This window comes from Hyperoodon ampullatus (assembly GCF_949752795.1).
Source record: "Hyperoodon ampullatus genome assembly, chromosome: 9".
Taxonomy (NCBI): Eukaryota; Metazoa; Chordata; class Mammalia; order Artiodactyla; family Ziphiidae; genus Hyperoodon; species Hyperoodon ampullatus.
The window spans coordinates 22099801-22127315 of record NC_136922.1 but is presented as its reverse complement, the minus strand read 5'-3'; the positions used below and the strand labels follow the sequence as shown (position 1 = coordinate 22127315).

The following is a 27515-nucleotide window of genomic DNA, read 5'->3' as shown; positions in this document are numbered from 1 at the left end:
GGTCCCCACAGGGGCCCTCCATCCCTCCCTGGCCGCGTGAGTGGGTAGTTTGGGGCTGGCATCTGTTCTGATTGGTCAGTGCCCAGCCCTGCCCCTGACCTAAACTGCTGCAAAAAGTACCACAAACTGGGTGGCTTAGATCAGCAGAAATAAATCTTCCCGTAATTGTGCAGTCCTAAGTCCAGGATCAGGGTGTTTCAGGGCTGCATTCCCTTTGGGACTCTGGGTAGAACCTTTCCTTGCCTCTTCCAGCTTCTGGGGTGGCTGACAGTCCTCAGCGTCCCTTGACTTGCAGCTGCATTGCCGTCACCATGTGGCTGTCTTTTCCCTGAGTCTCTACACGTTGTCCCTCTGTGCGTGTGTCTTCGTGTCCGGATCTCTCTCCCTTTAAGGACACGGTCCCATTGGATCAGGGCCCACCCTGATGACCTCATTCTAACTGGATTACCTCTGTGTAGACCCTGTCTCCAAATGAGTTGCTGAGAGTTAGGACTTCAGCGTATTAATTTTGGGGGACATGGCTCAGCCTGTAGCAGCCACCAGTTTACCAGCCCAGAGAGCCTGGGCTGTGATGGACGCCCAGCCTCAGATACAAGGTGTGTACAGCATACCCACAGGAGGTAAACATGTTCTTGGCTTAAAACTTTTGCCCGAAAAAGCGCGTCCTCATTAACCACCGCTCCCAACCCCTCCTGACCAGAGGTGTGGGGCTGATGGGGTACATGCGTTCTTGACCCTTTTCTGGGTGTTTCCGTCTGCACACGTGCAGACGCTCACAGTGAGTGGAGTCTTGTCCTTCGGCCTCTCCCTCCAGGTGCGTCTGCCGGGCTCTCCCGAGGGCAGGAGAAGGTGGCCGGATGAATCTGTATTTTGGGATGTCCTTCCTTATAGGTGTTGCCTCCTCCCCGACTAAGCTTCTGTCTCTAATTTAGATCTAAAACTCACTATAATGGACTCTACACTTATTTTTGCATGGTGTTCATACTGTTATTAACACTGTTAAATTCTGTGGCAAGTATTTTATTGTATTTTATTTTTACCATCAGCTTCTTGGTCATGCCTGTTTGCATCTGCGCTGGGTTGGTAATGCGTGTACAGGAGGATTTGGCTGACTGGGTTTTTTCTAGGCTGTCTCATAAGCACATTGCTCGCATCTTAGGAAAGCCTGCAGTTTAGTACATTGCCTTGGCTTTCATTTATTTACTGGGAGAAAATGGAGGCTGGTGTTGGATTAGGATTGAAGTTGAGCAGCTGTAGGCTGAACTTGTTTTGCCTTTTTTTTTTTTTTTTTTTAAGAGATACGTCCTGCCAAGTAGTTTATGAGAAACCAGGCACCCACAAGCCCCAGGATTTTTTTTGTTTTTGGCTGTGTTGGGTCTTCGTTGCTGCACGTGGGCTTTCTCTAGTTGCGGCGAGCGGGGGCTACTCTTTGTTGCGGTGCGCGGGCTTCTCACTGCGGTGGCTTCTCTTGTTGCGGAGTATGGGCTCCAGGCACGCGGTCTTCAGTAGTTGCAGCACACGGGCTCAGTAGTTGCGGCACTCAGGCTCCAGGGCGTGCAGGCTTCAGTAGTTGTGGTGTGTGGGCTCAGTAGTTGTGGCACATGGGCTTAGTTGCTCTGTGGCATGTGGGATCTTCCCGGACCAGGGCTCGAACACGTGTCCCCTGCATTGGCAGGCAGATTCTTAACCACTGCGCCACCAGGGAAGTCCCCCCCAGGATTTTATTAATGAGGCTCTTTGGTTTGTGGTCTGGCCTGGTTTCTAAGCTTCATGAAGACCAGGAGCACCAGGCTGTGCCGTGGTCTGTGGTGGCAGATACTTTTCCTAACCTTAAGGGTGCTGCACTCAGGGTCTTCTCCTTGGCTTTTCCCTTTGTTCCTGTGACCTCCCAGGAAGCCCGAGCTGGGGGGTCAGAAAGGAAATCGCCCAGAGAGAGGGAGAGTTTTAGATGCAAAATCAAGTGAGATTAGGTGAAAATTCTCACAACCTAGAGACAGTATGTACCTGGGTTCCCCTGTGGCCTTCCTGCCCTGTGTGTGGGCCTGGGCTGTCATCTTACTTCTTGTTCTTTCTCAGGAGGCAGGAGCAGTTCCAGAGAAACCCCGACAGCTACAATGGTGCTGTGCGTGAGAACTACGCTTGGTCCCAGGACTACACTGACCTGGAGCTCAAGGTGCCGGTGCCCAAGCACGTGGTGAAGGGCAAGCAGGTAACCTCGGGGGTTCTTCCCAGCTTCTCTGCTCAGCTTCTTTCCTTGGGGCATAGGCTTCAGGCTGTGGGCTGCACTGGAGCTGGTCTCCCCACTTAGCCACCAACACAAAACCGCTTCTTTTCTGCAGTCACAAGCCTGCCACCACCACATCCTCTTTAACCACGTCAAGTATGAGACCCAGCTCAGCCCCCTATGTGAATAGAACGTGAGCTTTGTTGTTGTTTTTTAATGACAGTATTTTCATATCGTTTATTGCCTTTAGTCTCTGCAAAAGCACTACAGAGTAGGCAAGGCAATTGTTGTTATACCCATTTCACAGATGGAGAAAGTGGAGTCCCACGAGGCAAAGCAAAGAACTACAGGTTCTGTAGTGACAGGTGGACTTCCAGTCCTGTGCTCTTCGGAGTTGTAACATTTACAACTTGAGTTGATTTCTCCATCTTAATGACCTTGAGTGAGTAGAAATTTAATCTTTTAGCGGGAGAGAGATGTTTACTTGGGGACGTTGAGAATAACATGATTGTGGCTCGTTGGAAATAGGTAGGCATCACTTTAAAGGAAAAACTCTCACATGAAATGGGACATTGTTACTATAATCCATAATATAAAAAATTCCGATATATGCCAGAAACTGTTTCCTTATTTCAGTCATAATGAGAAACTACAACCTGCAAAGTAAGTAGTAGCTTTTATGTTTTATAGATGAGAAATTGAGGCTGAGAGAGGTTACTTGGTTATCCAGGTTGACATGGAAAAGTCACCATGTGTCTCCCTCACTCTTGCTATGCCGGGGACAGTGAGCACTGTCCGAATGTTTTTGAAGGAGTGAATGGCTGAGTGGGTGCAGTGGTAAAGCCATGGTTTGATTCAGGTGTGTTTGCTTCTAAAGCTCATGCTGTTTTCCCTGCGTCCCACTCCTCACTTTCCCTGCTGGCTTCTTTAAAAGAGAAGGTCCCAGAGCATGTAAAACAGAAGTTGAGTTTCATATACATTTTCGAGAAACGATGCCCTGTAAAGTGGCTCCTGCTGGTCTGGATACGTGTGTGGATCCAGGCTCTGGGCAGTGAGTGAGCCCCTCCAGGCCTCACCTCCACCCCACCCCCGTCCTGAGGCCCCTGCTGCTCTCCTCCCTGGTTCCCTAGGCTCTACCTAAAACAGGCCTTCCCTGTGCAGGAGTCTGGGTGGGGCCCGGGGAAGCCTCTAGAATACTGCTACTTTCCTCCAGTGTCAGACGAATGCAGTTCATTCTGCAGCACAGAAGACAGGAGCAGGACAGGAGCCCCTGAGCCTTCACGGCTCCACGTGGATGTGCGTCAGGGTGTCATGGAGATTGTGGCTGCAGCAGCACTGTCTGCTCGTTCCTCCCTTTCTCCCTTTCCCACCCCATCCCAGGAGATCTCACCAGGGCTCAGTGACCCGTGAATGGACTTTAGGATCCAGGTCAGACCAGGTAACTAGGGGTCATCCCTACAGAGTCCTACCTTTTTTTTTTTTTTTTTTGCGGTATGCGGGCCTCTCACTGTTGTGGCCTCTCCCGTTGCGGAGCACAGGCTCCGGATGCGCAGGCTCAGCAGCCATGGCTCACGGGCCCAGCCACTCCGCGGCATGTGGGATCCTCCCGGACCGGGGCACGAACCCGTGTTCCCTGCATCGGCAGGCGGACTCTCAACCACTGCACCACCAGGGAAGCCCAAGAGTCCTACTTTTGATGACCATGTTCCCTCTGATCGTGGTGGGTCATAGTGGGTGCAGGCTGACCTTCCTTGTTAGAATAGTTTGTTCAGCATCCTTTAGAGTTTTAGTGGGTCAGGTGTTGATTTTCATTTTGTTTTTTTGGTAGGATTGCTTTGTGTGTAGGCGAATAAATTATGAAAAGCATTGGTTACTATACTTCACTACTTGGCTAAAAATGTTACAGCTTCCTGGTCTAGTGTCTGTCTTCTAACTTCTCCATGAACTTCTGGAGCTTTCTCTGGAAGGACTGGTGTTAGGCCCAGCCTAAAACTAGTTATTTTGGGGACCTCCCTGGTGGTTCAGTGGTTAGGACCCTGTGCTTTCACTGCCGATGATGAGGGTTCAATCCCTGGTCGGGAAACTAAGATCCCGTAAGCTGTGCTGTGCGGCCAGAAAAAAAAAAAAACAAACAACTAGTTATTTTCTCTTTCTTTGACTTAAGAGACACAGGTTACCTGACATCTCTTGCTGAACTTCCCACAGCCATCCGGGAAACCTTCCCATTGAAAACAGTATCTCAGATGTGCACACTGGTCATTGGGGTGTCAGTCTCACAATGCTGCTCTGCCATAGCAGTGTGTTGTGAGGGGCCTGTCCTTCGTCTCATTGCGCTAAGGGACAGACCGTCATGCCTCAGTCATATCTGTGCCTCCTAAATCCACTTGTTGTGGCCTCTGGGAGGAGATGGCCTCGCTTTCACTGAGGATAACCCTGGGTTTTGCTCATTTCTGCATTAGACGTTTACTGACCACATGATGGTCCCCAAGACTCGAACAAGATTGCTGCTCTGGAGCTGACCTGCGTGGGGCTCAGTTGATGACAGCAGGTGCGCCAGTACAGTTCCAGGGTGTGGCAGGTGCCATGCGGAGCATAAACAGGCTGTTGGCTCAACCAGCTCTGTGCAGCCGGGCACCCCTCAGGCCCTTCTTCCCAGCAGCCCTTCGAGGCGTTGCGGTGCACACAGGGGGAAACGCAGAGACGGTGAGGGTCTCTCCAGGCTGGCTTGCTCTGGAGCCAGTGCTCCCACCACTCGGGGGGTGTGGATGAGCCTGAGTGTTTGTGACGCCAGGATTGGAAGAGTCGTGTTCCCCGTAAGGCATTTATTTATCCAGTGTTGGCACTTTGTGACGCCTGCTGACTTAATTTACACTAGTCTCCTACGTGGTTGAATTTTTTTTCTCCTTCAATAGTATTTTTCCCCATGTCATTAAAAAATTGATGTATAATTGGCATACAATGTCACGTTAGTTTCAGGTGTACAATATAATGGTTTGTTATCTGTGTGTGCTGCGAAATGACCACCACAGTAAGTCTGGTTACCATGCTCACCATATTACAGAACTGCGTATGTGCGATGAGAACTCCTAGGATTTACTCTGTTAGCAACTTTCAGATTCCAGGTTGCTTTTATACTGCAACCTTTGAAAAATGCATGGTCTCTCTAGTTCTTGGTGATCTAAAGAGTTTTAGGCATGCCTCACTTTAAACCTAGGGATAAGTTTATTTTGTATCTCTCGGCTTTTGCTGGCCTAAGGGTTTTTTTCTGAGTTGCCACTTTCTTTCTGGGCTGGCTCCTTTCCAGCTCTTCCCTGCGGTACCTGTCACAGCTACCTGTCAGCAGTGTTTATTTTTGGTTTTTGTCTGTGGCACCTATCAGATAGCATCATGATGGTAGCTGTGATTGTAGCGGCTCAGCTGATGAAGTCGCAGTTGTTCTGGGTTTGTAGTTAGCTCTGTGTGTGAGGGGCCGGGGGTGTTGGGGGTACTGGGTAGATGTGGGAGCACTGAGGGTCAGTGCAGGGGGTCCTGGGCCCCCTCTTCTTCAGCTGAAGCTTGGTGCTTGAGGCCTCAGAACATTGCCCCTCCTTTACTCCTTGTGGATTTTTTCCCTGTGGAAAACGTATTTGCCTCTCAAGGGTAGTGGGGGACAGATAAATGCATGTGCGGAACGCTTTAAGTTCAAGCGTTCTTATTTTACATGTAACTGGTTTTTTATAAGTCTTTGTTGTTTTTATCATTTTGCTGGTGCATCTAACGGAAAACTTCTCAAAATGAAGCTTTGGTTTCATTCATTAGTGAAATGTAGTTAGGTCTTTGCTTCATCACGTTCTTTGTTCCGTCCGCTCTGCACGGGAAAAGCAGCCGAGTTCCCCATTCTTTCCTCAGTGTAGCCATGGGGTAGGGAGAAGGAACTTTGCCATCAGGACGATGTATGTGTGATCGCTAATGTCAGCTGGGTCTGGTTATAAACCTGGCATTTCATTGAATCATAGGATTTTAATGCAGGAAAATTGAACTCCGGAGAGTTTTAGTCTGACTCTCATTTTGAAGATGAGAGAGCTCTCCTGGAGACATAAACCGCTAAGGCGCCACACTGTCCGGTGAGACGGTGGTGGAGCGGAGCGCAGGACCCGGCTCCCACCTCCACCCTGTCTGATCAGTTAGTTGTCTTTTGCGTGGAAAATGTCATGATATTGTTGCACACAGTCATGACTGCATGACATTGAGTGACAAGTGAATTACTTTCCTTCTCGGTATTCTCTTTCCTCTCGGAGATTGTGCATGGTCTTTACTGGCGGATGAGGTCCTTGCTGCTGGCTGGTGGGCTCACGGCCATGCTGCATGCCATCTCTCGCCTCACCACGGGAACCTTCCAGGACAGCACCAAGGCCCCTGGGCATGTCTTGTACAGTGATGCTGTGCCCCAGAGCTTGATTCAGCTGTAGGAATTTGTGCTTAAAAGCTCTATTACACGGCGTTCCCTTCTTAGAAGGCGTTTAGAAAAAATGTAGGAAGACTCTTTTTTATAGGAAACTTCCATAGCAGAAAAGGCTAATAGGCTGCATTTATCTGTTAAAAAATTGCTTTTGTTTGAATGCATAGGACATGTACCTGTTCAAAAGAATAAAATGTACAAGGAGAGGTTTCTTTCCTGCCTCTGCCCTTTTATCCTATACCAGCCCCCACCCCAACCTCAGAAATCACAGTACTAGTTCCTGGGATCTTTGGGCAGATGTTTTCTATGCATATGTTGTCAAGTTGTCAACTATGAATAAAAAGCCTCGCGGCCCCACCTTCAGCACAGATGATGTGCCACCCCCCGCCCCGTTCCCTCTGTCGGCCCCACTAGGGCGGCTCTGGTCTCTGGTGTTTGCCGCCGTGCCTCCAGCCAAGGTGGCTGCCCAGGAAAGTCTCAGGGGACCTAGGATTTCCCGTGTCATCTGGCTCAGGCTGTCGGGACGCTGAGAGTGCAAGTGCCCTGAGCCCACCACCCCTTACACTCAGGGCTCTGTTCCCTGCTGCTCCTCCCGTCAAGCTGTTTTGCAGGTCCTTACTCCATTTTCATTACATCCCTTTGGATCAGTAGTTTCTTATATAGTTTTTTGTTTTTCTGGAGTTTCTGGCTGTCTTTCTTTTTTTCTTGTCAAAAAATAGTACACTTTCATCATAATCTCAGAATTACTCAGACTCTCACTGGTACTGTGTATTGTCTAGAAATCACTTCCTGCAGACCCTCTCACCTCTGACTCCCATCCGGACTGATTATTTTCTAGTTCGGTTGTATAGCTTGCATCCTGGAACTTCTTTTCACTGCACTTCTAGGTTAAATTCACTGTGTTTTAGATCCTTGTTGGATCTTCCTCTTTTTTTCCCCTAGTTTTATTGAGATATATTTGACATATAATGTTGTATTAATTTCAGGTGTACAGTTATTTGGGATGTGTATGTTTAGCAAAATGATCACCACAGTAAGTTTAATTAACCTTCATCACCTCACATAGTTATAAATTTTTTTTTGTGATGAAAACTTTTAAGTTCTACTCTCTTAGCAACTTTCAAATGTACCGTTTAGTATTGTTAATTACAATCACCATGCTGTACATTAGATCCCCAGAACTTACTCATTTTATAAGTGGATTTTGATCCCCCTCCTCATCCAGGATCTTCCTCTGTTTTCATCCTCATTTTGTTGTGGTATAGACTCAAGTAACTTTCTCGAAATGATGTGTGGTAATAAATGCAGTATTCTTGAATGTCTTAAAATGCCGTTATTTTAAACTTCCGCTTATTTTGTGGTTTGAGTTTGTATAGAATTCTAACTTTAAAAAATACTCTCCTGGGAGTTCCCTGCTGGCCTAGTGGTTAGGAGCCTGGGCTTTCACTGCTGTGGCCTGGGTTCGATCCCTGGTCAGGGAACTGAGGTCCTGCAAGACATGTAGTGTGGCCAAAAAAAAAAAGATCTCCCCTAACAAGATTGAAGGCATTATTCTCCTGTTTTCTTACATCCGCTGTTACTTATTCTAGAAATGTCTTCCATTCCGGTTCTTTGTGAGTAAACTTTTTTCCTCCTATTTGGAACTTTTAAGACCTTATTTTAAATACTCAGTGGTATGAAATGTCATGAGTTTGTGTAAGTCATCTTTCATTCGTTCTGTTCAGCCCTCGGTGGGTCCTTTTAAACTGAAGCCATATTTTTCTTAAGCTCTGGAAAATTGTCTTGTTGCTGTCACAGTTTCTGTAATGCCAAACTGATTGCCTGGATTGGTTTCTGGCTCTACCTTGATTTCTTTGACTTTATCTTCCAGCCTTTCTGTTGAAAATCTTATTTTCACTCTGTTTTTTTCTAAGTGTTTGTTTTGTCTAGTTCTGTTTTCATGTTTTATTCTGGTTCTATAGATACCTTATCTTCTCAGATCTCTTCGAGGGTATAAATTGGAAATATTTTAGAATTCCCTTTTTTCCTAATTAGCTCTGTAATCTTTACTTTTTTTTTTTTTTAAACCTAAGTCTGTCTTTTTGTGCTGCTGTTTTTTCTCATAGAATGCAATCCTTAGTTCCCTGCTAGTTTTTTTATTTTAAAAATATATTGGGAATTCCCTGGTGGTCCAGTGGTTAGGATTCCACACTTCCACTGCAGGGGGCACGGGTTCCATCCCTGGTCGGATCCCGCATGCTGCGTGGTGTGGCAAAAAAGAAAAAAAAAAAAATCTTCCCCATTCTGTGGAGTGTGGGATGATGTTGATGGTTTTCTCCTTTACGTGTCTGAGGTCTGCCGCTCCCATCGCTGCTCACAGCTGAGGAATTGACTGGCTGGCTTTGCCTTGCAGTGTGTTGGGCTGGGTGTCCACCCAGTTCCCTTAGACTGCCGGCCAGTTTTTCTGGAGCAGGGCTCCCTGTAGCTCCATGGCACACAGTGGGTTCTTATCCCTTCTGACGGGGCCTCCGCTGGCACAGCTGGCCGTGGACTGACTCAGCCGCTCTGCCTCCATGCTCCATACCTGCTAACTGCCAGCCGGAAGCGCCACTTGGCTGAGCTTGTCCCTGCTCTGTGCTGTCTGTCGCCACACGCCTCTCCTTCCTCTCCATAGAGTTGTTGAAAGTTTCTCTGTCCTGGCCTCTCCCTTCTTTCCTGTGTTGTCTGGGGTTTTTCTCTGCGTGCTTTGTTCCTGTCATCTGTGTGGGTCATGGAGCCCAGGAGATGGCCGCCTGTTCCCAGAGTGACGTCTTGAACTGGAGCTCCTGGAAGCATCTCTGGTCTGGTTTCCCCTCGGTGCTTGGGTACATCCCCTTTGTATAAGAGACGAGCTCACCCAGGTTTGGAAATTATCCTGTTACATAAAGTTGGCTGGAGGATTTTATTTGTTAAAGTGAGCTTGCTCCTGGGAGGCCAGGACTGGTGGAGCCTGGTCCGCTCTGTCAGGTGTTCACCGCACATCCGAGTTCGTGGTCAGGGACACCCAATTTGGCCAGTGATTGTCTGCATCTGTCTCGGAGTGCGCTGGGCCGCTGTTGGGCAGCTGGGAGTGAACTGAGTTGTGCCCGTGCCTTAGGAGAACCGAGTTAAGTTGTACATTCTCTCAGAAATTGGGTGCAGTTGGAGCTGGGGCTCACAGGACCCCCCTGGGGCCTGCATGTGGACACGGTGTGTGCAGGCATCTCTCTCCTTTCCATCGCTTATTTATTTATTTGCGGTACACGGGCCTCTCACCATTGTGGCCTCTCCCGTTGCGGAGCACAGGCTCCGGACGCGCAGGCTCAGTGGCCATGGCTCACAGGCCCAGCTGCTCCGCGGCATGTGGGATCCTCCCGGACCGGGGCACGAACCCGTGTCCCCTGCATCCACAGGTGGACTCTCAACCACTGAGCCACCAGGGAAGCCCCTCCATCGCTTATTTATGGTTATTTAAAATACAGGTAGGTTATAGTATCAGATTCCACTGACAGGTGTAGACTCCAGTTTGAAAATTCTGTGACACCGAGGGTTTCTTTTCAAGTGCATTTAATAAGCACTTTGCAAGTGACATGGGAGGGCCATCTCCAGACTGTTTTGACGCCTTGACTGACACCACCCACCCGTGAGAAAGGCCTAATGCGGACATTATGCAAATACTAGTATAAAAGATTTTTACGTTATAAAACACAAAATTTAGAATTTAGAAGAAGTGGGGGAAAAACAAACCCGGAGTTCTGTTTTCTTTCCTCTCCATTTACTGATCTGCTGAACGTCCTGGGGTCCACGTGCTTGGGGTCCTGCTGGCCGGGGTACACGCATGAAATAAATCTCCCAGTCCAGCAGCTCTAGCACTGTTGTGGAGACAGACGGAGAGAGCAGGGAGAGGGCGTTTCCAGCGAATGAGGAGATGGGAGAACAAAGACAAAATATAAAACCAGAGCACCTGGCCTCACCCTCCTGGGTGAAAGCTGAGCTGTGGCCACAGATGGCACAGCAGCTCCTGGCAGGCAGCAGAGCCGGGCTCGTGGCTGCTCTGCCCCGCCGGGCGTGTCCTCCAGGACAGGGCTGCTGTCCACACCAGACAGCAGGGTGGGCGTCGGGGGAGCACACCCCCTGCTGCCGGCCCTGCTTGCCCTCTGACCAGGGAGTTGGCCTCCCCTAACCGGAGTAGAGTTTGCGGCGGGAAACCAGCGGTTCCCACAAAGCCCCCCACGTTACCGTTACGCATATTGAGACATCTTCTAGTGCGTTTCCTTGAAGGAGATGATGATGCAGAGGCTGCTTCACGTGTGCAGTGGTTGGTATGGTTTTCGTCATTCAGAGAGCCTGATGACCCTCGGGCTGGTTTTGCATTTTGTTCTCCTGCAGTGTGTGGTCAGGCGCCTTGGAAACCTCCGTCCCCTCCCACCTTGGAGCACGTCGGTCACCACCTTCCCAGCACGAGATGATTCTCCTCTGCTCTGTTCCAGGTCTCTGTGGCCCTCAGCAGCAGCTCCATCCGGGTGGCCGTGCTGGAGGAAAACGGGGAGCGCGTCCTCATGGAAGGAAAGTTCACCCACAAGATCAACACCGAGAGCTCCCTCTGGAGCCTTGAACCCGGGAAGTGCGTTTTGGTAAGTGTGGGCAGTAATGCTGTGAGGGTGTTGATTTCTGCCAGCTGGGGAGTTTCCTCGGTGTTTTCCAAGCAGCTCGAAGGGCACCTTTGTGGGCCTCAGCTGACTGTCACTGCTGCATCTACAGCCTTGGCCTCTCGGCGTCCCACTGCTTGCTTCCTTGAGGTGGGGCCCGTGTCAACAAGAAACTGAGGGGCACTGGAATGCAGTGTTTCTCACTGCTTCGTGTCCTCCTGCCCATGCACAGACCGCATGCAGTGACCATGCAGGAGGTCCTGGCGGGGCATCATCCCCAGAGCGCGGCTGTGCTCACACCGGACATGTCCCCTCAGTTCCAGAGGCTTCTGCTCTCCAGGGATTCAGTTACATCTAAGGCAAAACCAAAGAAGTTAAAAATTAAAAGGCAGATCGCTTTCATGAATGCCAGTCTGGAGGATGCAGAGTTAATAAATTCAAACAGACAGCCTTATTTGACAAAGTGGGTCTCAACTGGCTAAGCTAGCCAAGGGTGCAGGATCCAAACGAAGGGGTACGTGTTCCAGTTACTAGATTCTTTGGTGGCTCCATCCTCTCTCGTCAGAGCCTTGCACCTGGTCAGTGGGCAGCACCCAGGGAGGCTTCATGCAGTGAAGGGAGACTATATATTTGGGTTCGTTCCTTTCCTCTTCCTTCCTGCTGGGATGCTTAACCAGGGCGTGGTGAAAGGGGTAAAGATGAAAAGAAAAATACTAAGTCTTTGGGCACAAAAATACCTCAGAATTTTATATAGGCATGTTCTTTATATGTGCAAAGTGTGCCATTTCGTCATGATCCACTTCTCTGTGGGAATAGGTGCCCATGGGCCTGCCTGCTTGGTCCTGACTGACAAGGCCCGCGGCGCTCTGTTCTGGCTGCTCGCAGCTCGCAGACACACAAACCCGTCGGAGTGGAGAGGATTCCATCACTGCTGGGGGGCTGGAGGTCTCGGCATGCCCGGGACCCCCGAGCACACACAGGCCCCTCTGTGTGACAGGAACACCCGGTGGCAGAGCGCCGGCCAAGTCTGCCCGAGTCTTGCTTATACCGTGCTCTGTTGCACCTCCCCTGCCCTTCCGAGGTTTCTGCTTCTCGCCACTAGTGTGCAACAGTCGTGATGATTTCCCCCTTATCACCCTGGGGTTCAGTCGCTCGTCTGTTCACCCCCGTGCCTCTCCACCCCCAGTGCCGCTCCCCAGACTACGGTCCATGCTCTTAACCACCAGTTCCATTTGCAGAATACCTTCATGGGCGTGGTCTCATTGGCACCTCCCACGATTGTGGGAAGTAGGAAGCCAGGGTCTCATTATCCCCCCGCCTCCCGAGGTCACGCAGGCAGCCAGCGGGAACCCGCGGCAGGCAACCCACCCTCTCCCGGCGCCGCTGTGATGGCTCAAGTGGTCACGGGGAGCGTGGACCCGTGATCCTGGGTGCCCCATTGTCCACGGATGCTGGGCCTCACTCCTGTGTGGGGTTGATGGACCGCCCAGAGCTGTGCATGTAGAGCTCATCCCGGCAGACAGCTGGTTGTGCTTTGCTCCCTCTGAGGGGTTCTTCTGTTGTCTTCAGCCCTGTTGTCTTCGAGTCCCCGCCTAGGATGGAAAGACTGACCTTGTTGCTGGACCCTGAAGGTCCACAGCCACTGTTTACCCACTGGTCTGTCGGGGTTGTAATCAGGGTACCGAGGATTCCCTGTACTTGACGTGGCTTCTGCGGAAATGTGGTTGTTAACCAGGTACCTCACTCTTGGGATTTTTGTTGCCAGAGGTGATGTTGACTTCTTCATGCCTGTTCCAGAGCCGTGTCACCTTTTTTGCGTGTTTTGTACAACTTGCGTCTGAATACGGACATGGCTCGTGGCCAGGGCATTAACTCCTTGTAATTATGGCCTCCATCTATTGGGTACACTTTGGCCCTGGCTCTGGGAGGTGCCTGGTGGTGCTGTTTCATCTCTGCAAGCCTGTTTTACAAATCAGGATGCTGGCGCTCAGAGAGGGTGAAGAGCTTGCTCAGGGTGGAGCTGGACCCCAGACCCAGAAGCCTCCCGTTTCCCTCCTTCTCTAACTTTCAGCTGAAAGGCACCCAGGAGCGAGTAGGCGCGGGGAGGAGAGCTGGCAGCAGCGCAGCGTAGCTTGTGACCAGCAGCCCCGGGCCAGCAGGGAGACTGGTGCGTCGCCTTCTCTGCTGACCTTGATGAGACGACCGTGACGTCCGGTCATGCGCCCAGGCCCTGTGGTCGTCCCAGGCCCTCCTCTGGTCCAGGGGGAGGCTTGTGCCCTGGCTGCCTTTTAGTTTTCCAGTTTGCTTTTGCCAAGCACCTGCTGCTCGAGGAGTTATAAAGAAGCAGAATGGGCTGCGGTGCACCTGTCACTGCCCATGAGCGTGGCTTCTGGCTGTCCTGCTCCTGTGTAACCCTGCGAGGTCCATGCAGACACCTCTCTCAGAATTGCAGGTGCTGGGCTGGTTCTTCCCCGAGGTTCCTTCGAGTGGCTTTCATCATCCGTGGATGGCATCGCATTTCTAATGCTGCTCCACCACTTGTAGAAAAAGAAGAGGACTTAATTTAGAGCATCACATCCTCTTCCGGAGCTTCCCTGCCAGCCCAGCCCCCTGCACACCTGGCGTGCACCTTCTCACGAGATGCGGGGATCCTGCCTGTCTCCGCCTTCCTCCTGACCACGGTCCTCAGGTACAGCCGATGCCAGTGTCTTAATGGAGACATTGCTGCTTATGGAGCTGAAAGTTTGGTGTGTTCTCAGTGTAATTACTTATTTACTGGTAACATTGAGGAGCACGTATCTGAGATGATATTGTAGCTCAGTAAGCACATGGCTTTGATGCGTGAAGACCCTGGGGCCTTTACTGACCAGAACAAGTGCCATTCCCTCGAGCCTCTGGAGGGGGAGAGCGTGGCTGCCCAGGTGGCCAGGCCTGCTTTGTGCCTCAGCCCCACTCACTGGCCGCCTTTAGCCTCACTGGACCTCCGTTCCTCGATCTTCAGGTGAGGCTCAGAGCCTTGGTTGGTCGATCCCCAGACGTTTGTTGGTTGCTTATCACTAAGTGCCAGACCCTGTGCTGGGCACTGGGGCGATTAAGGAAAATAGTCAAGGGCCCACCTCCTAAAGGCTGAGTGGGCCGAAAAGGGCCCCCAGATGTCCTCGCCAGATCCCAGAACCTGCAAATAGGTCCTTATTTGGAGACAGGGTCTTTGCAGATGTGAGAAGGTGAAGGATCTTGCGATGATGAGATCATCCTGGATTATCCAGGTGGGCCCTAAATCCAGGGACAGGTGTCCTTACGAGAGGAAAAGAGACAGACACAGAGTGAAGTGAAGACGAGGCAAGGTCCCCTGGAAGCTCTGGAGGGAGTGCAGCCCCGCGACACCTTGATGTTGGCCTTCCAGCCTCCAGATGGAGAGAATAAGTGTCTTGTTTGAAGCCCGCAGTGTGTGGCGCTTTGTTGCGGCTGCCCCAGGACACTAGCACAGGCCTTATGTGGCATGATCTCTGTGGGGGCCACTTGGGACAGGAGGGGTCACCCCGGGGGTGCCTGTCACCTTACCAGAGTCTGTGGTCCGAGTCCTGACCTCCCAAGCAGACCAGTGCAGACATGCCCCTTGATTCCCAGCCACCACTCCCTCCTTGCCTGAGCCGGATCCACATCAGACACGCCCGGGCAGGCTTTCAGAGCAGGCAGGGGTGGCAGCTAAACCCGGATGACAGCTCTTGCCTCCCTCCCTCCCACACTCGAGAATGTTAAATGAGGCTTCTTGATTCTGAGGCAAAGCTCCTTTCTTGGTTCCCGAGACGTGAAATCAGGGCCTCCCCCTGTGCCTCGTTCTGTCCCAGAACCCACCTCGGCTCACTGTCCTGGTTTCTCCCTGCAGGTGGGGCTGATGGCCCTGCCGTGGGCACCTGCAGGCCATGGCCTCGAGCCGTCGAGGCTCCGCGGTCTCTGCATTTGTAGCCATTCGTGAGGCGACGCCAGTCCACATGCTGACATGATCCACACTCGAGTCATTTAAAGCTGGTGCAGTAGCTGCAGCGTGTTCACAGATCTTTGTCTGCTTGCCTTAAAGCTCGCGCTACTGAGTGTGTCTGTTGCTTGAACCTATGAGTGTTTTTATATAAGCTGCATCCCCCGTATTTAGATTATATATTTAGATTACAGTTCTCAAAAGTAGAGTTACAGGCTGAGTGTAGTCCTTGGCCATTGCCGTGGGCTCCCCGAAGAAGGATGTCGGATTTCTGTGACATCAGCAGATCCCTGTGTGCCCTGGCACTGGGCTGTTTTCGAGTGGGGATGTGTGTTTCTCTGTGAAGTGGTTCACCACTTTTGTTTTGTCACTGGTGGCCACCGGCCCCCTGCCTGGCTCTGAGGGGCCATCGTTCAGCTTAAAATACAGGTTAAATTACGTTAGTATTTTGGCAAGAGCCCAAAGCCTGGAAATTAGTCCAGGCACTGAAATGCGAGTTCTTGGCCTTCAATGCTCATCTCCCGGGACCCGTCGTGTTTCTCACGGTGGTCACATTTTTGGCATCATCACCAACCCCTGGATCTCCACCGGGTGCTGAGAAGCAGGTAGCCTGAGTCTGCACATTCTGGAGAAGTTGCCCGTGAATAGAAGGGACATGTCAGGCAGAACCGGAAGACCACGCTCCTGGTGGACAGAGCACGCGTCCCCTCGTCCCGCGAGGGAGGAGAGTGGAGACGCAGCTTGGCCCTGCGTGGTCACCTGCCTCGCAGCCACAGCTCACCACGGCCGGGTTCTGTCTGGCCCTACAGTGCTTTAATGTTTAAGCTTAAAACACTTGTTGACGACATTAAAACCAGGAGGTTGCCCACCGCAGTGCCGCCTCTGGCAGAGCCCTGAGAGGCTAGTGGTCTGGCCGGGGCCGCGTCCTCCCCGCAGAAGCGCCTGGAGCTGAGCAGGCCCCCGCTGCCTCTCCCTGTCCTCTGTCCTTGTTTCAAGGCGCCCTTCTGAAGCCCCATCCCACAGCTTTCACCTGCATCTCCTTGGCCCAAGCTTGATCCCACGTACGGGCAGCTGCAAGGAGCTGTCCTCCTTGCGGGGCGCACTGCCTCCCTCTCTGAATAGAAGCAGCGTTCTGTGACAGAGGAGGGGAGGGAGATGAGTGTGGGTGAGTCATCATCATCACACAGATTGGGGTGCTGAGGTGAGCTGAGCCACGTGGAGTTGGAAGTTTCTCTGAGGACATTTTGGGAAAACTGTTCAACCAGCACTCTGGGGGTTCCCCTGAGAAACTGATTCTAGGTCTGGGACCGATTGCTAAAAGGAACCTGGAGGAAAGCCAAGGAACGAGGGTGTGTTATCAGGTCACAGCAACCACCCGTGACCAGCCGAGATGGGGCACTCTGAGCGCTGTGTGATCAGGGATGGGAACGAGTGAGCCATTGAGATGCTACGTGTCCAGGAGCCGGTGCTGGCGACAGAGGGGTAAGTGGCTCCATCATTGGAGGAGAAGGCCCCTGCTGGCCCCTGCACAGCACCTGTTGGGGCTGGAAGTGTCGTGTCCCTGCCATATCGCGGGGCAGATGGAGTCAGGGAGGAACCCCAGGAATGCGGCACGTGACATCTGTGCCTGCAGGGGGGACATCCCAGGAGGGCTGCAGCATCACCTGTGCAGGTTCTGCGGGGGCACGTCCCTGAGCTTAATCAGGAGGAAGCACCAAACAAACCCCAAAGGTAGGATGGCCCTTAACAACAAAAGACAAAGGCGGTGGAATGTTCCAGATGAAAGGGGACAGGCCCACTAAGATGTAGTCAGGACCCTGGACTGGATCCTGTGCAGGAGGGAAGGTGAGCTGAAGTTACTATAGTAAAGAACTTCCATACCTTCAGGAAGGAGACACTCACCAAAGTATTAGGGGTAAAGGGCCAAGATGATTCCGAAAAAATACCGTATAATTTACCCCATATTATAAACTTACACACATAGAGTGAGAGCATATATGCAGACACACATACACGTGATAAAGAAAAGGCGTAGCATGTTAACAGTGGGTGACTTGAGGAAACGGTATTCTTTGTATTTGAATAATTCTAATAACTTAGAAGTTTGAAATTATTCTAAATAAAATGTTTTAAGAAATGAGATGGGAAATAAGCCCATGAAAAGATGCTCAGTGTCGTTAGTCATTAAGGCAATACCAATTAAAACCACAGCGACATGTCACTTCACGCTTATTTGATTGGCTCCTGGAAAGAATCGACAGGAGCAGGGACTGGCGACAGTGTGGAGCCCCTGGGGCTCCCCTGCACTGCGGATGAGAAGGCCAAACCGTACAGGTGGTTTGGAAAACAGTTTGACAGTTTTTATAAAGTTACATGTGCACTTACCGTAGGACCTAGCAATCCCACAGCCGGATACCTACGAAGGGGAAAGGAGACCACAAAGCCCTGCAGGCAGCCTGGTAGGTGACCGCTGAACCCTGGAAACACCCACCTGTCCACCCACAGGTGTGTCGGCCTATGTCAGGGGGTGACCCCCATGCGCGCATAGCATGGCTGAACACCAGGCCACTGCGCTAAGAGAAGAGCAGACCAACAGACACAGACCAACAAAATGGCAAAGCAAGTGTCGGGCTGAGGGGATCGCCGTCGAAAGGGGACCGTGAGCTTTGGGGTGTGGCTTGATAGTGGTGGCTACGTGGCTGCATTTGTCAAAACCCATAGGCTGCACCCTCAAGACAGTGAATTTTACTGTGTGCCAGCTTACGCCTCCACAAACCTGATTTTTTAAAAAAGTAACAATGTTAAAATAAAAAATCAAAACCAAATGTTAAGCCATCAGACTGCTTTATCAAAGATGTTACTTTTAGACCTGAATCCTTGAGCTCCATTCCAAGAACGGTTCACCCATGTCCTCTTGATGCTGCGCTCTGTGTTATTCCACCTGAAACAGGAATGAAGTTCTGACCCACTAGCATATGAATGGACCGTGAGGACATTGTGCTGAGTGAAAGAAGCCAGGCACAGGACACATAGCCTGTGGGTCCGTTTTTGGGAAATGTCCAGAACAGGCAAATAAATGATTTGTTGCCAGGGCTGGGGGAGGGACAGAGTGGGGAGTGACTGCTCATGGGCACGGGTTCTCCTTCTGCGGGGATGAGAGTGTTCTGGAACTAGATAAGAGGTGGTAATAGCTCAGACTCTTGTGAATGCGCTAAACGCATTGAACTGTTCACCTTAAAATGGCTAATTTTATGTTAATGTGAATTTCACCTTAAATTGTTTTTACTGCGGTGCTGGTGATGTTTATTGGGTCTGCAGAGTGCCCGGGCGGACTTGTTCTGTGGACACAGAGGCCCACCAGGCTCCTTGGTTTCAGGGTCAGTCCCCTTGTGCCCCCGAGCTGTGTCGGGCCTAGATGTGTGTGTGGACCTGGCTGGGACACCCTGTGTGTGGTTCGTATGTGCAGGAGCAGCAGCAGAGCCCCGGGGTGGGGATTGGGCTGACCCCACAGTGCTGTCACGGGCTGTTGGCCCGAGCATGGCTCTGTTCTGCCTGTAGCACTGGGTGATCCAGGTGAGGCGCTGACTTCTAGGTAGAGGTAATAGTGGGTATTTTACAGAGGTTGTGAGTGCTAACGATACGTGTTAGAGAGATTTTGGCCATGATGACGACTAACGAAGATACAAGTAAAATGAGTCTAAAGGGTCTGTTGTCTCTGGAGATTTACAGTCGTCTCTCAGTATCCTCAGGGGATTGGTTCCAGAACCCAGCCCTCCCCCCACCTCTCCCCCCTGCCCCCAAGGATACCAACGTCCAAGGATGCTCTAGTCCCTTATATAAATGGTGTAGTGTTTGCATGTAACCTGCGGACATCCTCCTGTTTACTTCACATCATATACCTGATACAATGTAAATACTATGTAAACAGTTGCTGAAGTGTGACAAGTTCAAGTCTTGCATTTTGGAACTTTCTGGAAATTTTTTTTTCCAAATATTTTTGATCTGGAGTTGGTTGACTTCAGTGGAATGCAGAACCTGTGGATACAGAGGGCCGACTTCCTCAGAAGTCTCTCCTGGAATGGTAAGAAGAGCATGTATTTCCCCCTTGGAAGGTTTCTGTTGCCCTGGCGCAGTGATCTGCAGCTCTGTAAAGACGGGGCTCAGTGCTCGGCACTGGGGGCTCTGAGGGCCAGGTCAGGTCCGTGCGTGCAAACAGGAGAGTACAGTTGGCCAGAAGCTGGCTAGACAGAGCATCTGGAAACAGAAGCTTCACCCTGAATGTAAACAGTGGCATTGGCAGGGTAGAGGTCATTCATCTGATCAGGTGGGCAGGGGGTGCTCAGAACCCCTGCCATCTCACCCCTGCCATCTTCACGCCCGCGTCCACCCAGGATGGTCAGAAGCGGGGCGACTTGCTTTTGTAATGTGCTGAGTTGCTGACATTCATGCTGTGCTTGTGGTTTCCTGGAGGTTGTCTCCACTGTGTGACCTGCCCTCATCACTGCCCACGCCTCAGCCGCTCTCAGGGCCGGGACTTGGCTCTGCTGTGACCCTGTTGGACCCGGGCTCCGCAGGGGCTCTCAGTGGACTCGGGCAGCAGGGCTGGAGCTGGCAGCACCACTCCCCGCAGCCCGTGAGCCATGGGGCCGACTTCTTAGGACCTGTGGGCATGCAGCACAGATGTCGCCTGTGGGCCAGCTCGCAGTCCACTTTGTCAGGATTGCCCACTGGCCAGTAAGCCTCTCCTCACGGTGCTCCTGTGAGGAAGCGCTGCTCTCACTGCTGGCTCCGTCGTCTCTGTGTCACCTCCCTGCCCCTCTGGGCATGAGTGGGGGTTACGTCCCGTCTGAGAATGGACGGAGTGAGGGAGCGTGGGCAGCCCTCCTGTCAGTTCTTGGCCGGTCAGTAAAGTTTCCTGATGAGCCGGCCAGTGACCACGGGGAGGAGGTGGCCTGGGCCCTCCCTGTGTGGTCCCTGGGATGCGTGTGCTTGGCATCAGCTCCAGGCAAAGCCCTGCTATTCTGCAGTGTCCCCACCTCTGAGTTCTTGTGTCCCCCCCGACTCCCCCCGTCCCTCACTGGGCTGCACCATGAGGCTGAGTGGCAGGTGAGTCACATGTAGCGGTCGCAGGGCTGGGGAGCGCTCTTGCAGCCGCCTGGCCAGGGAGGAGAGTGGGACGAGGCGCCTGGGCGTCTGGCTGGTGGGTAGTCATTGTCAGGCTGAGTGCTTGGTCCCCCAGGTTCCAGGTCCCCCCAGCAGGCAGGAGCCTGGGTGCTGCACTTGGAGGTGGGGATGGTCAGCAGGAGGGAGGGGGATGAGCTAGCGGGGCCCGGGCAGGTGGATGTTGACAGAAGCTCCTGTTTGGGCTCAGGCTTCCCTCGGCAGCTTGGGAGACCGTGACGGGGTCCGGGCACTGGCGGATGGGGCAGCTCGGAGTGCTCGGAAACGACCCCCTCTGGTCAGAGCGGGCTGGGGTTCTGGTGGCTGAGCGGTGCGGGTGCTGATGCCTACGGGGGTCAGTGTCTTCTGAGAGGACCTGGGGGACAGGGACCACAGGTACCACCCAGTCATGGTGGTGGAGAGTGGAATACTCAGTGCCCGGGGTCCGGACAGCCCCGCTGGGTCCCCGGTGCCACCTGCCCGACACTGACTGTGCCTCTGCCCTCGTGTGCCAGGTGAGCCTGAACAAGGTGGGCGAGTACTGGTGGAGCGCGATCCTGGAGGGGGAGGAGCAAATCGACATCGACCAGATCAACAAGGAGCGCTCCATGGCCACGGTGGACGAGGAGGAGCACGCAGTCCTGGACAGGCTCGCCTTCGACTACCAGCAGAAGCTGCAGGGCAAGCCGCAGAGCCACGAGCTGGTACGGGCCCTGCGGGGCAGAGCGGGGGGCGGCGTGCGCTGCTGCGGGATCCTGACGCGGGCGCCCAGCCGGCAGAGCCAAAAGCTGTCTGTCCGCGGGGTCCCGGAGGTATCGCGTGTTGCTAGCTGACACGCCGGGGCCGTGCAGACGGCTCCCTCCCCTCAGCCCCTCCAAGACCCTCAGCACAGGAGGGACAGTCGGGCCCAGCCCTGCCTCGGGGCCGGTGCGGGTTTGACCACAAAGGGCCAATGGGAGGAAAGTCCTTCCAAGTCACTTTCAAACGTCAGAGGCGTGAGAAGTGGGCGTGGCCGGTGGCTGTGGAGGGATGGGAGGAAGTCAGTGACCGAGGAGGAGGCTCGTGCCTGAGCCTGCGGTGGCAGCGAGGAGGATTAATTAGACGTGTACCGTCTTCCTTCTGCTTTAATACTCCCAAGAGTGGCTCTGTGCAGAAGAGAGGGTTGCTTTTCTCAGGTTATTTTTAGTTCCCAGTGTCCCACGTGAACAGCACCGGGAGTTTGAGCCATGGCACCACGGTCCATCTCCAAGGCTGCTCATGTGTCAGACACGAGGCCCGCCCTCCACCCCACCCCCAGTGCCATTCAGATTCTCAGGCGTCCTGTCTTATCTCCCAGGGGCCTCACTTTGTGGCTCCTGTGAGTGGTCTAGGCCTAGGGCCGTCGAGCGCCCCCGCCCACTGCCCGCGTGCCTGTGGTCCTTCCTTTCCGTCTCATTTGGACCCTGCATGCAAACGGCCCGCCTTGCTCCTTCGAGGGCCAAGGAGCCATGGAGGGGAGTGCTTAGTGAGTGCTTACTGCACGCAGGTTGGGTCGGGTTGGCTGGGTCATGGTCCCCCGTTGCATTACCCCTGAGAGGGGGGTCGAGGTTTAGAGGTCACAGCACGTGTTCAAGGTCCCACAGCTGGTCTGGCAGCAGGGCTGGGGTTTGAACCCTGAGCTGGTTCCAGGCTTGTCTGTCACCCCTCCCTGAGTCTCTGAATCACCTCTTGGTCTGGCTCCCTGACCCACCTGGGCTTTGGGGGCTAGAGGCCGGGGCTACGGTTGACCATTGGATCACAGACATCTGCTGGTCTTGTCTACGGAAACTGGCCCCTGGCTGTAATGGCTGAGCTCGCAGGGCACAGGATGTGGAGTGCAACCCACCTCTGTGCACGTTTAGGCGGCAGTTTTATCCAGTTATGCTGTATGTGCCTGTGGCCACCAGGTGAAAGAGCGCTCTGAACGCTGGCTCGACGGGAGGGGACCCTGTGCAGCCATCGAAAGTGTGGGTGTCGCTGCCCCGAAGTGGGCAGGCACCTGGTTGTGAGACCCAAGTAGGAAGCCGAGTCCCTGTTGATGAGCTCAGGGATGGGGCCGGCCGATCAAGAAGGATCTGAAGAAGAGCCTGGGAGACCCTGCAGTCTAATGGAAAGAACTCTATGGTTTGAGTCAAAAGGGATTCTGGAAGGGCTTGCCGTGTGCCAGGCAGTGTGCTGACCATGAAGGGGCGTGAGTGCCCGGCTGAGTGCAGTGCCCTGCGGAGACCTTCAGCAGACACACAGGAGCCCATGGCTGGTGGTGCAGGCGGCAGGACTCGGGGGTGACCCCTCGCCCAGCTGACCTGCTCCTGGACAGGCAGGGGCCTCCAGCTTGCCGTCCCTCGCTGGAGATAGTAGAGGACTGACACCTCGGGGCCATGGGAGTGGAGGTGGGAACACCAGCACTGCCGTGTGGGACTCATCTGGGCTTAGCAGACATTCGGGAACCTCCCAGGCTTCCACGTGGACTGTCCTCAGTACACGGGCCTTGAGGGGAGCGCAGTGTGGGGAGCAGGGTCTGGATGGAGAGCAGAGCTTTGGAGGCGCGAGGGGCCAGCAGAGCTGGCGTGGCCTGGCGGGGAGGGAGCTGGACTTCACGGTGCTGAAGCCACGGACAGTCTCTGGAGTCCTCGGAGGAAAGCGACCCCAGGAGAAGAAGGAACTCGGGGCTGGAGAGTCAGCAGGACTGGCTGGTGGCTTCAGATGGGGGCTACGGGGAGGAGGGGCGGCTTAAGAAAGCAGGTGGTGGCCATGAGGGGCCTGGGGCAGGACCAGCGCGGGCAGCGGGCCGAGGACCCGTGGAGCTGGAGCGTGAGGGCCCGTCAGACTGCCCGTGACGAGGCCGGTGCACGGGCGCATCAGTGGGTCAGGGCTCACTCGGCAGACGAGGTGCTCAGATGAGGGGCACAGAGTGAGTTGAGAGACCGGGACGGGGGGCCTTCGGAGGGGCAGGTGGGCGAGAGCTAGAGGAAGAGGGATGGCACGGAGGAGGAGGCCTGGCCCAGCAGGACTGCCAGGAAGCCCCGGAGTCAGGCTGGTGGGCGGGGCCGGCCTCTCTGGTCCCTTCTCCCCGGGGGGCGGCCTGCGGGCAGCACTGCCCGCTCCTCCAGTGCTCTTCCCAGGGTCCCTGGCGTGTGTCATCTGTACCGACTTGGGAGTGATATGGATTAATCCCTGAGATGTACTACCCATCTTTGATGTGTTTGCTGCTGCACCACGTAGGTTTAATAACAGGGAAAAGAAGGCCCCTGTCAGGAGGAGAGTCCTGCAGCCTCGCCAGATACCGGGAGCTTTCCCCTCAGCTCAGTCTGTCAGCCTAGAGGCCAGAGGTGGGCAGGGCTTTCTGGCCCCGTGGCAGTGAGTTTCTTTGTTTCTCCTGGTCAGAAGGAAGGGGAGATGGTTCCCAGCCTGATGCATTCGCAGGGAAGCACCGAGGGCAGACCCGGGGACCCGCGGGGAAGGAGGGCCTCCAGCACGGCGAGGGACCTCCCTCATGGGTGCAGCCTCCCGCCGTGCCCTGGCCCAGGCCACAGTGCTTGGCTTGCTGCTGCCCCTGGAGGCTGGATGGTCCAGGCTGCCCGTGTGCTGGGATACGTGATCCAGCAGCTTTGACCTCTGCCCCCCAGGGGCTGCAGGGGTCGGTGATCGGTGGGTCCACAGCCAGACTTCCTGAGGTCTCTCTGAGTCACAGCCTGGGTCACTCCCAGACTATCTGAGGGTACAGGCCTCGAGGCCACCAGCCTTCTCCCTGGGAAAGGGGAGCAGAGAACCCCTCTTTGCACCTCAGGCCATTTGGAGCTCGGACAGGTATTTCTGGTGAGAAGGGACAGCATCTGAGCCAGGAAGACGGCCAGTGCTTCGCTGGGGCCAGGATGGGGGTGGAATGTGCACGTGGGGAGCGCAGTCTTGCGGAGGGTCTGCTGTCACCCTGGGCAGGTCCTCTTCCGGAGGAAGCAGAGCAGAGTCCTGCTCTAGGACGTGTGGGCCTGGTGGCTACAGTAACCTCTCTATTTTCTGTTTGTAGAAAGTCCATGAGATGCTGAAGAAGGGGTGGGATGCTGAAGGCTCTCCCTTCCGAGGCCAGCGATTCGACCCGGCCATGTTCAACATCTCCCCGGGGGCTGTGCAGTTTTAATGACCGAAGGAAAGGAAACCCTCGCCGGCGGGGAGGTGGGGCCTCAGTCGTGGCCCACGGCTCCCTCCTGCCGGGGACTCGCTTGCCTGGTTCACCCTTGCCATCCTTCTCTTCAAGGGGGAACCCGGCCTCCATGCAGGCCCTGCATCTCCAGACTGTTCTAGAGCAGGGCGGGGGCTGTGTGGCCCGTGCGGACGGGTGTTAGAGAGCAGGGGGTGTCCCGGCAGGCGCAGCTCCGGCCCCTCCTGGCCCGTTAGCCACTCCCTCCCTCCGCTTGCTGCTCTTGTGCTCTCTGCTTGCTGTTCTCACGCTTGGGGCGGGCGTGGGTGCCGCTCGCTCGGCTGTTGAAGCATGGGCAGGGTTGTGCAGCCTGAGGGCCGAGCTCCTGGCCAGTTTGGGGAGAGCGCAGCCTCGCCCTCTTGCTGGGTGTGTTCACATGTGGTCTTGCCCGCCTGCTTGTACGCGTTCACCGCCTGCCTCAGCCTCGTTGAGGAGCTGCGGAAACTGGGGTCCTGCCGCCGGATCTGGACGCTGGAAGGAAGTGTCTTGTGGCTCAGGTGCAGGCACGGCAGGATCTGTCCCTCTCCTGACCGGGCTGCTCTGCTGCCACCCGGCCTAGCACTTTTCTCTCGGGGGATCCGGTTCTTGTCAGAGTGAGCTGGGCCAGGCACCCTCAGGAGGCCCCGTGGTGTGTCAGCTGCTCGGTGCAGCCCTTGGTCCTTTCCTGGCTGAGGCCACACTGCACCGCACAGAGCTGTGGCTCCGCTCCCACCGCTGTCCCAGGACCCAGAGCCTGTGCCCTTCGCCAGGACTGTGGGGCTGCCCTTCTGGGCGGTGACCTTGCAGGTCTCTGCACCCTGGAACCTGCCCTCGTGAGCTCTGTTCTCTGGGCTGGGGGAGGAAGGAGCCCTGTCCAGGGGTCGTTCTTTCTGGAGACTTCCCCCTTCAACTGCAGAGGTGGGAGCTGCTTCATCACAGTCTGTGGGGGCAGGTTTCTGGCTCACAGCGCCCTGTAGACACATCCCTGGGTCCCTGGGAAGCGTTTGCTTGCTCTGATGCCATCACAGGAGGCGTGGACACCAGGTGGCTGGGGGAAGCGCCACCACGGGGGCACAGGGCCCTGCTGTTTGCACTTGTCACCGAGGCTGGTCATGGAGCTGCTGGAGGCCCCTCTGTAGCGCCCTCAGGATTTGTACACCTGTCCCACGTAGTGAAAGGTCTCACTGGCACGTGTCTGTGAGAGAACCATTCTCAACATGCCCCTGTCTCCTCCTCCCCTCCGCCACCCCCATGGGTTCTTCTCCTGTGACCAGGTGGGTTGTGGTGCCTGCACCTCAGCTATTTGGGAGACTTTGGGAGCTGTGGACTCGGTGGTCAGTTGTCTTCCTTTTGCCCGATTTGATTTCCAGTGTTGCGTTTCTCCCCACCCCGCCCGCTGTAACAGCAGCTTGCAGGCATCTGGGAGTGCCAGGCTTCAGGGGAGGGAGTGCTCGGTCACCCTCGCCGTCTTGTGGGAGACCTCTGCCCCTCGCCGCCGGCCTGGGCCCTGGAGCCTATGCACTCTGCCTGTTTTCTCTCTTCAGACCCGGCAGCAGCAGTTTGGCCACTGAGCTCCGTCAGCTGAGGTCCAAGGAAGTGGGGTGCACACCTGCGAAATCACCCTGTCTCCGGTGTTGGTTTGCAATAAATCTGTATTTAAGCACTTGTGGGTCTGTGTGTGACGTTCGTTGCCAAGACAGTTCTCATTGTGTGGTCATTACCCAAATTCTAGCCCTGAGGCCCGCATACACAGCAAACGCCAAAATGGCAAATTCCTAAATATCTCCCAGAGGTGTTTCTCATCCAGCCTGCATCCTGGCGAGACTTCACACAGGTTTCAGAAATCTAAAAAGCTTTTGGTCAGAAGAAAAGATTGTATCTCTAGAGCTTGCGTGCATTTCCAAACAGGAGTCAGAAGGCTTCAGCCCGAGGGTCCTCAGTGCCCCATTTACCTGCACGGGTCCCGGAACGCTGGGCTCATGAGTGCCTGCACCTGCTCCGGACATAACAGGTGTGTGACACATCCCCTTCCTCAGTCACATGGCAGCCTCTCCAGAGACCCCCGCCCGTTCCCCCATTCCAGGGGCCATGCTCAGTGGGCAGGACCTGATGAGCATTTCTTGATAAGCATTTCTTGAATGAGTGAAGAATGTGCAAAGGGCTCAACAGTGGAATTACCAAGCAAACTCCAAACTCCCAGGGCAGAGATAATCTGCCAGGAGGGAGAGGCACCATCTCTCAACAGTTTGCCTCCAAAGTGTGCGGGAGGGAGAAGAGTCAGGAGTAGTTGATGTGCCAGTGTGTCCAGGAGGTGGCAGCTGCCTTACAAAGACCTGACCACCCAGAACACGGTCTGGGGAACAGACCCAACCCCCTCTCCATTCTGCTCCCCAGACGGCCAGCTGGCAGCAGGCTCAGCCCAGGGTGGACGACTTGTTTCCGTGAATAAAGAGTGGTGTGTGGACTCGGAGTCGCCAGTCCTCGGTAAGCACTCTCTTCTTCTGGGTCAGAGGGCAGCCTCTAGAGCAGAGCTCCTGCCCTCCACAGTGGTACACACGTGGGACTGGTCCCCCCTGGTCTGGGAGTCGGGTGGTTGCAGCCTGGCCGCTGCTGGGCATACCTGTCCTGGACCCCAGGTTGGCATGCTCTCTCTCAGCTCCCTGATGCCCCCGTGGACGTGGTTAGGAATCCCGAGGCCTCTCCTTCAGGGGCAAGGAAAAATTAATATATTCTGTAGTCTCAGACTCAGCTCACCCCTCAGTCAGTCCACACGAGCATGGTTTTATCTGGTCTATCTTACGTCCTTGGTTTTATTCTTTACAACTGAAGGTTGGGTCACCGGCTTGCCTTCAGAGGGAAGAAAGGACCGTCGGGTGCCA

General features: G+C 54.2%; 1 protein-coding gene across 2 annotated transcripts in view; it reads left to right on the top strand.

Moving 5' to 3' along the window:
• Positions 1-26297, top strand: part of NUDCD3 (NudC domain containing 3) — a 74658-nt gene extending 48361 nt beyond the window's left edge. The window contains exons 3-7 of one of the 2 annotated variants that reach the window (XM_079711727.1): positions 2077-2209; positions 11150-11293; positions 20960-21148; positions 24487-24632; positions 26181-26297. In XM_079711727.1, coding sequence (XP_079567853.1) covers positions 2077-2209; positions 11150-11293; positions 20960-21148; positions 24487-24597 — 577 coding nt within the window. In that variant the 3' untranslated portion in view covers positions 24598-24632; positions 26181-26297. The remainder of the gene's footprint in view (positions 1-2076; positions 2210-11149; positions 11294-20959; positions 21149-24486; positions 24633-26180) is intronic. The other variant, XM_079711728.1, reaches the window with a different exon arrangement.
• The last annotated feature ends 1218 nt before the right edge of the window (positions 26298-27515 follow it).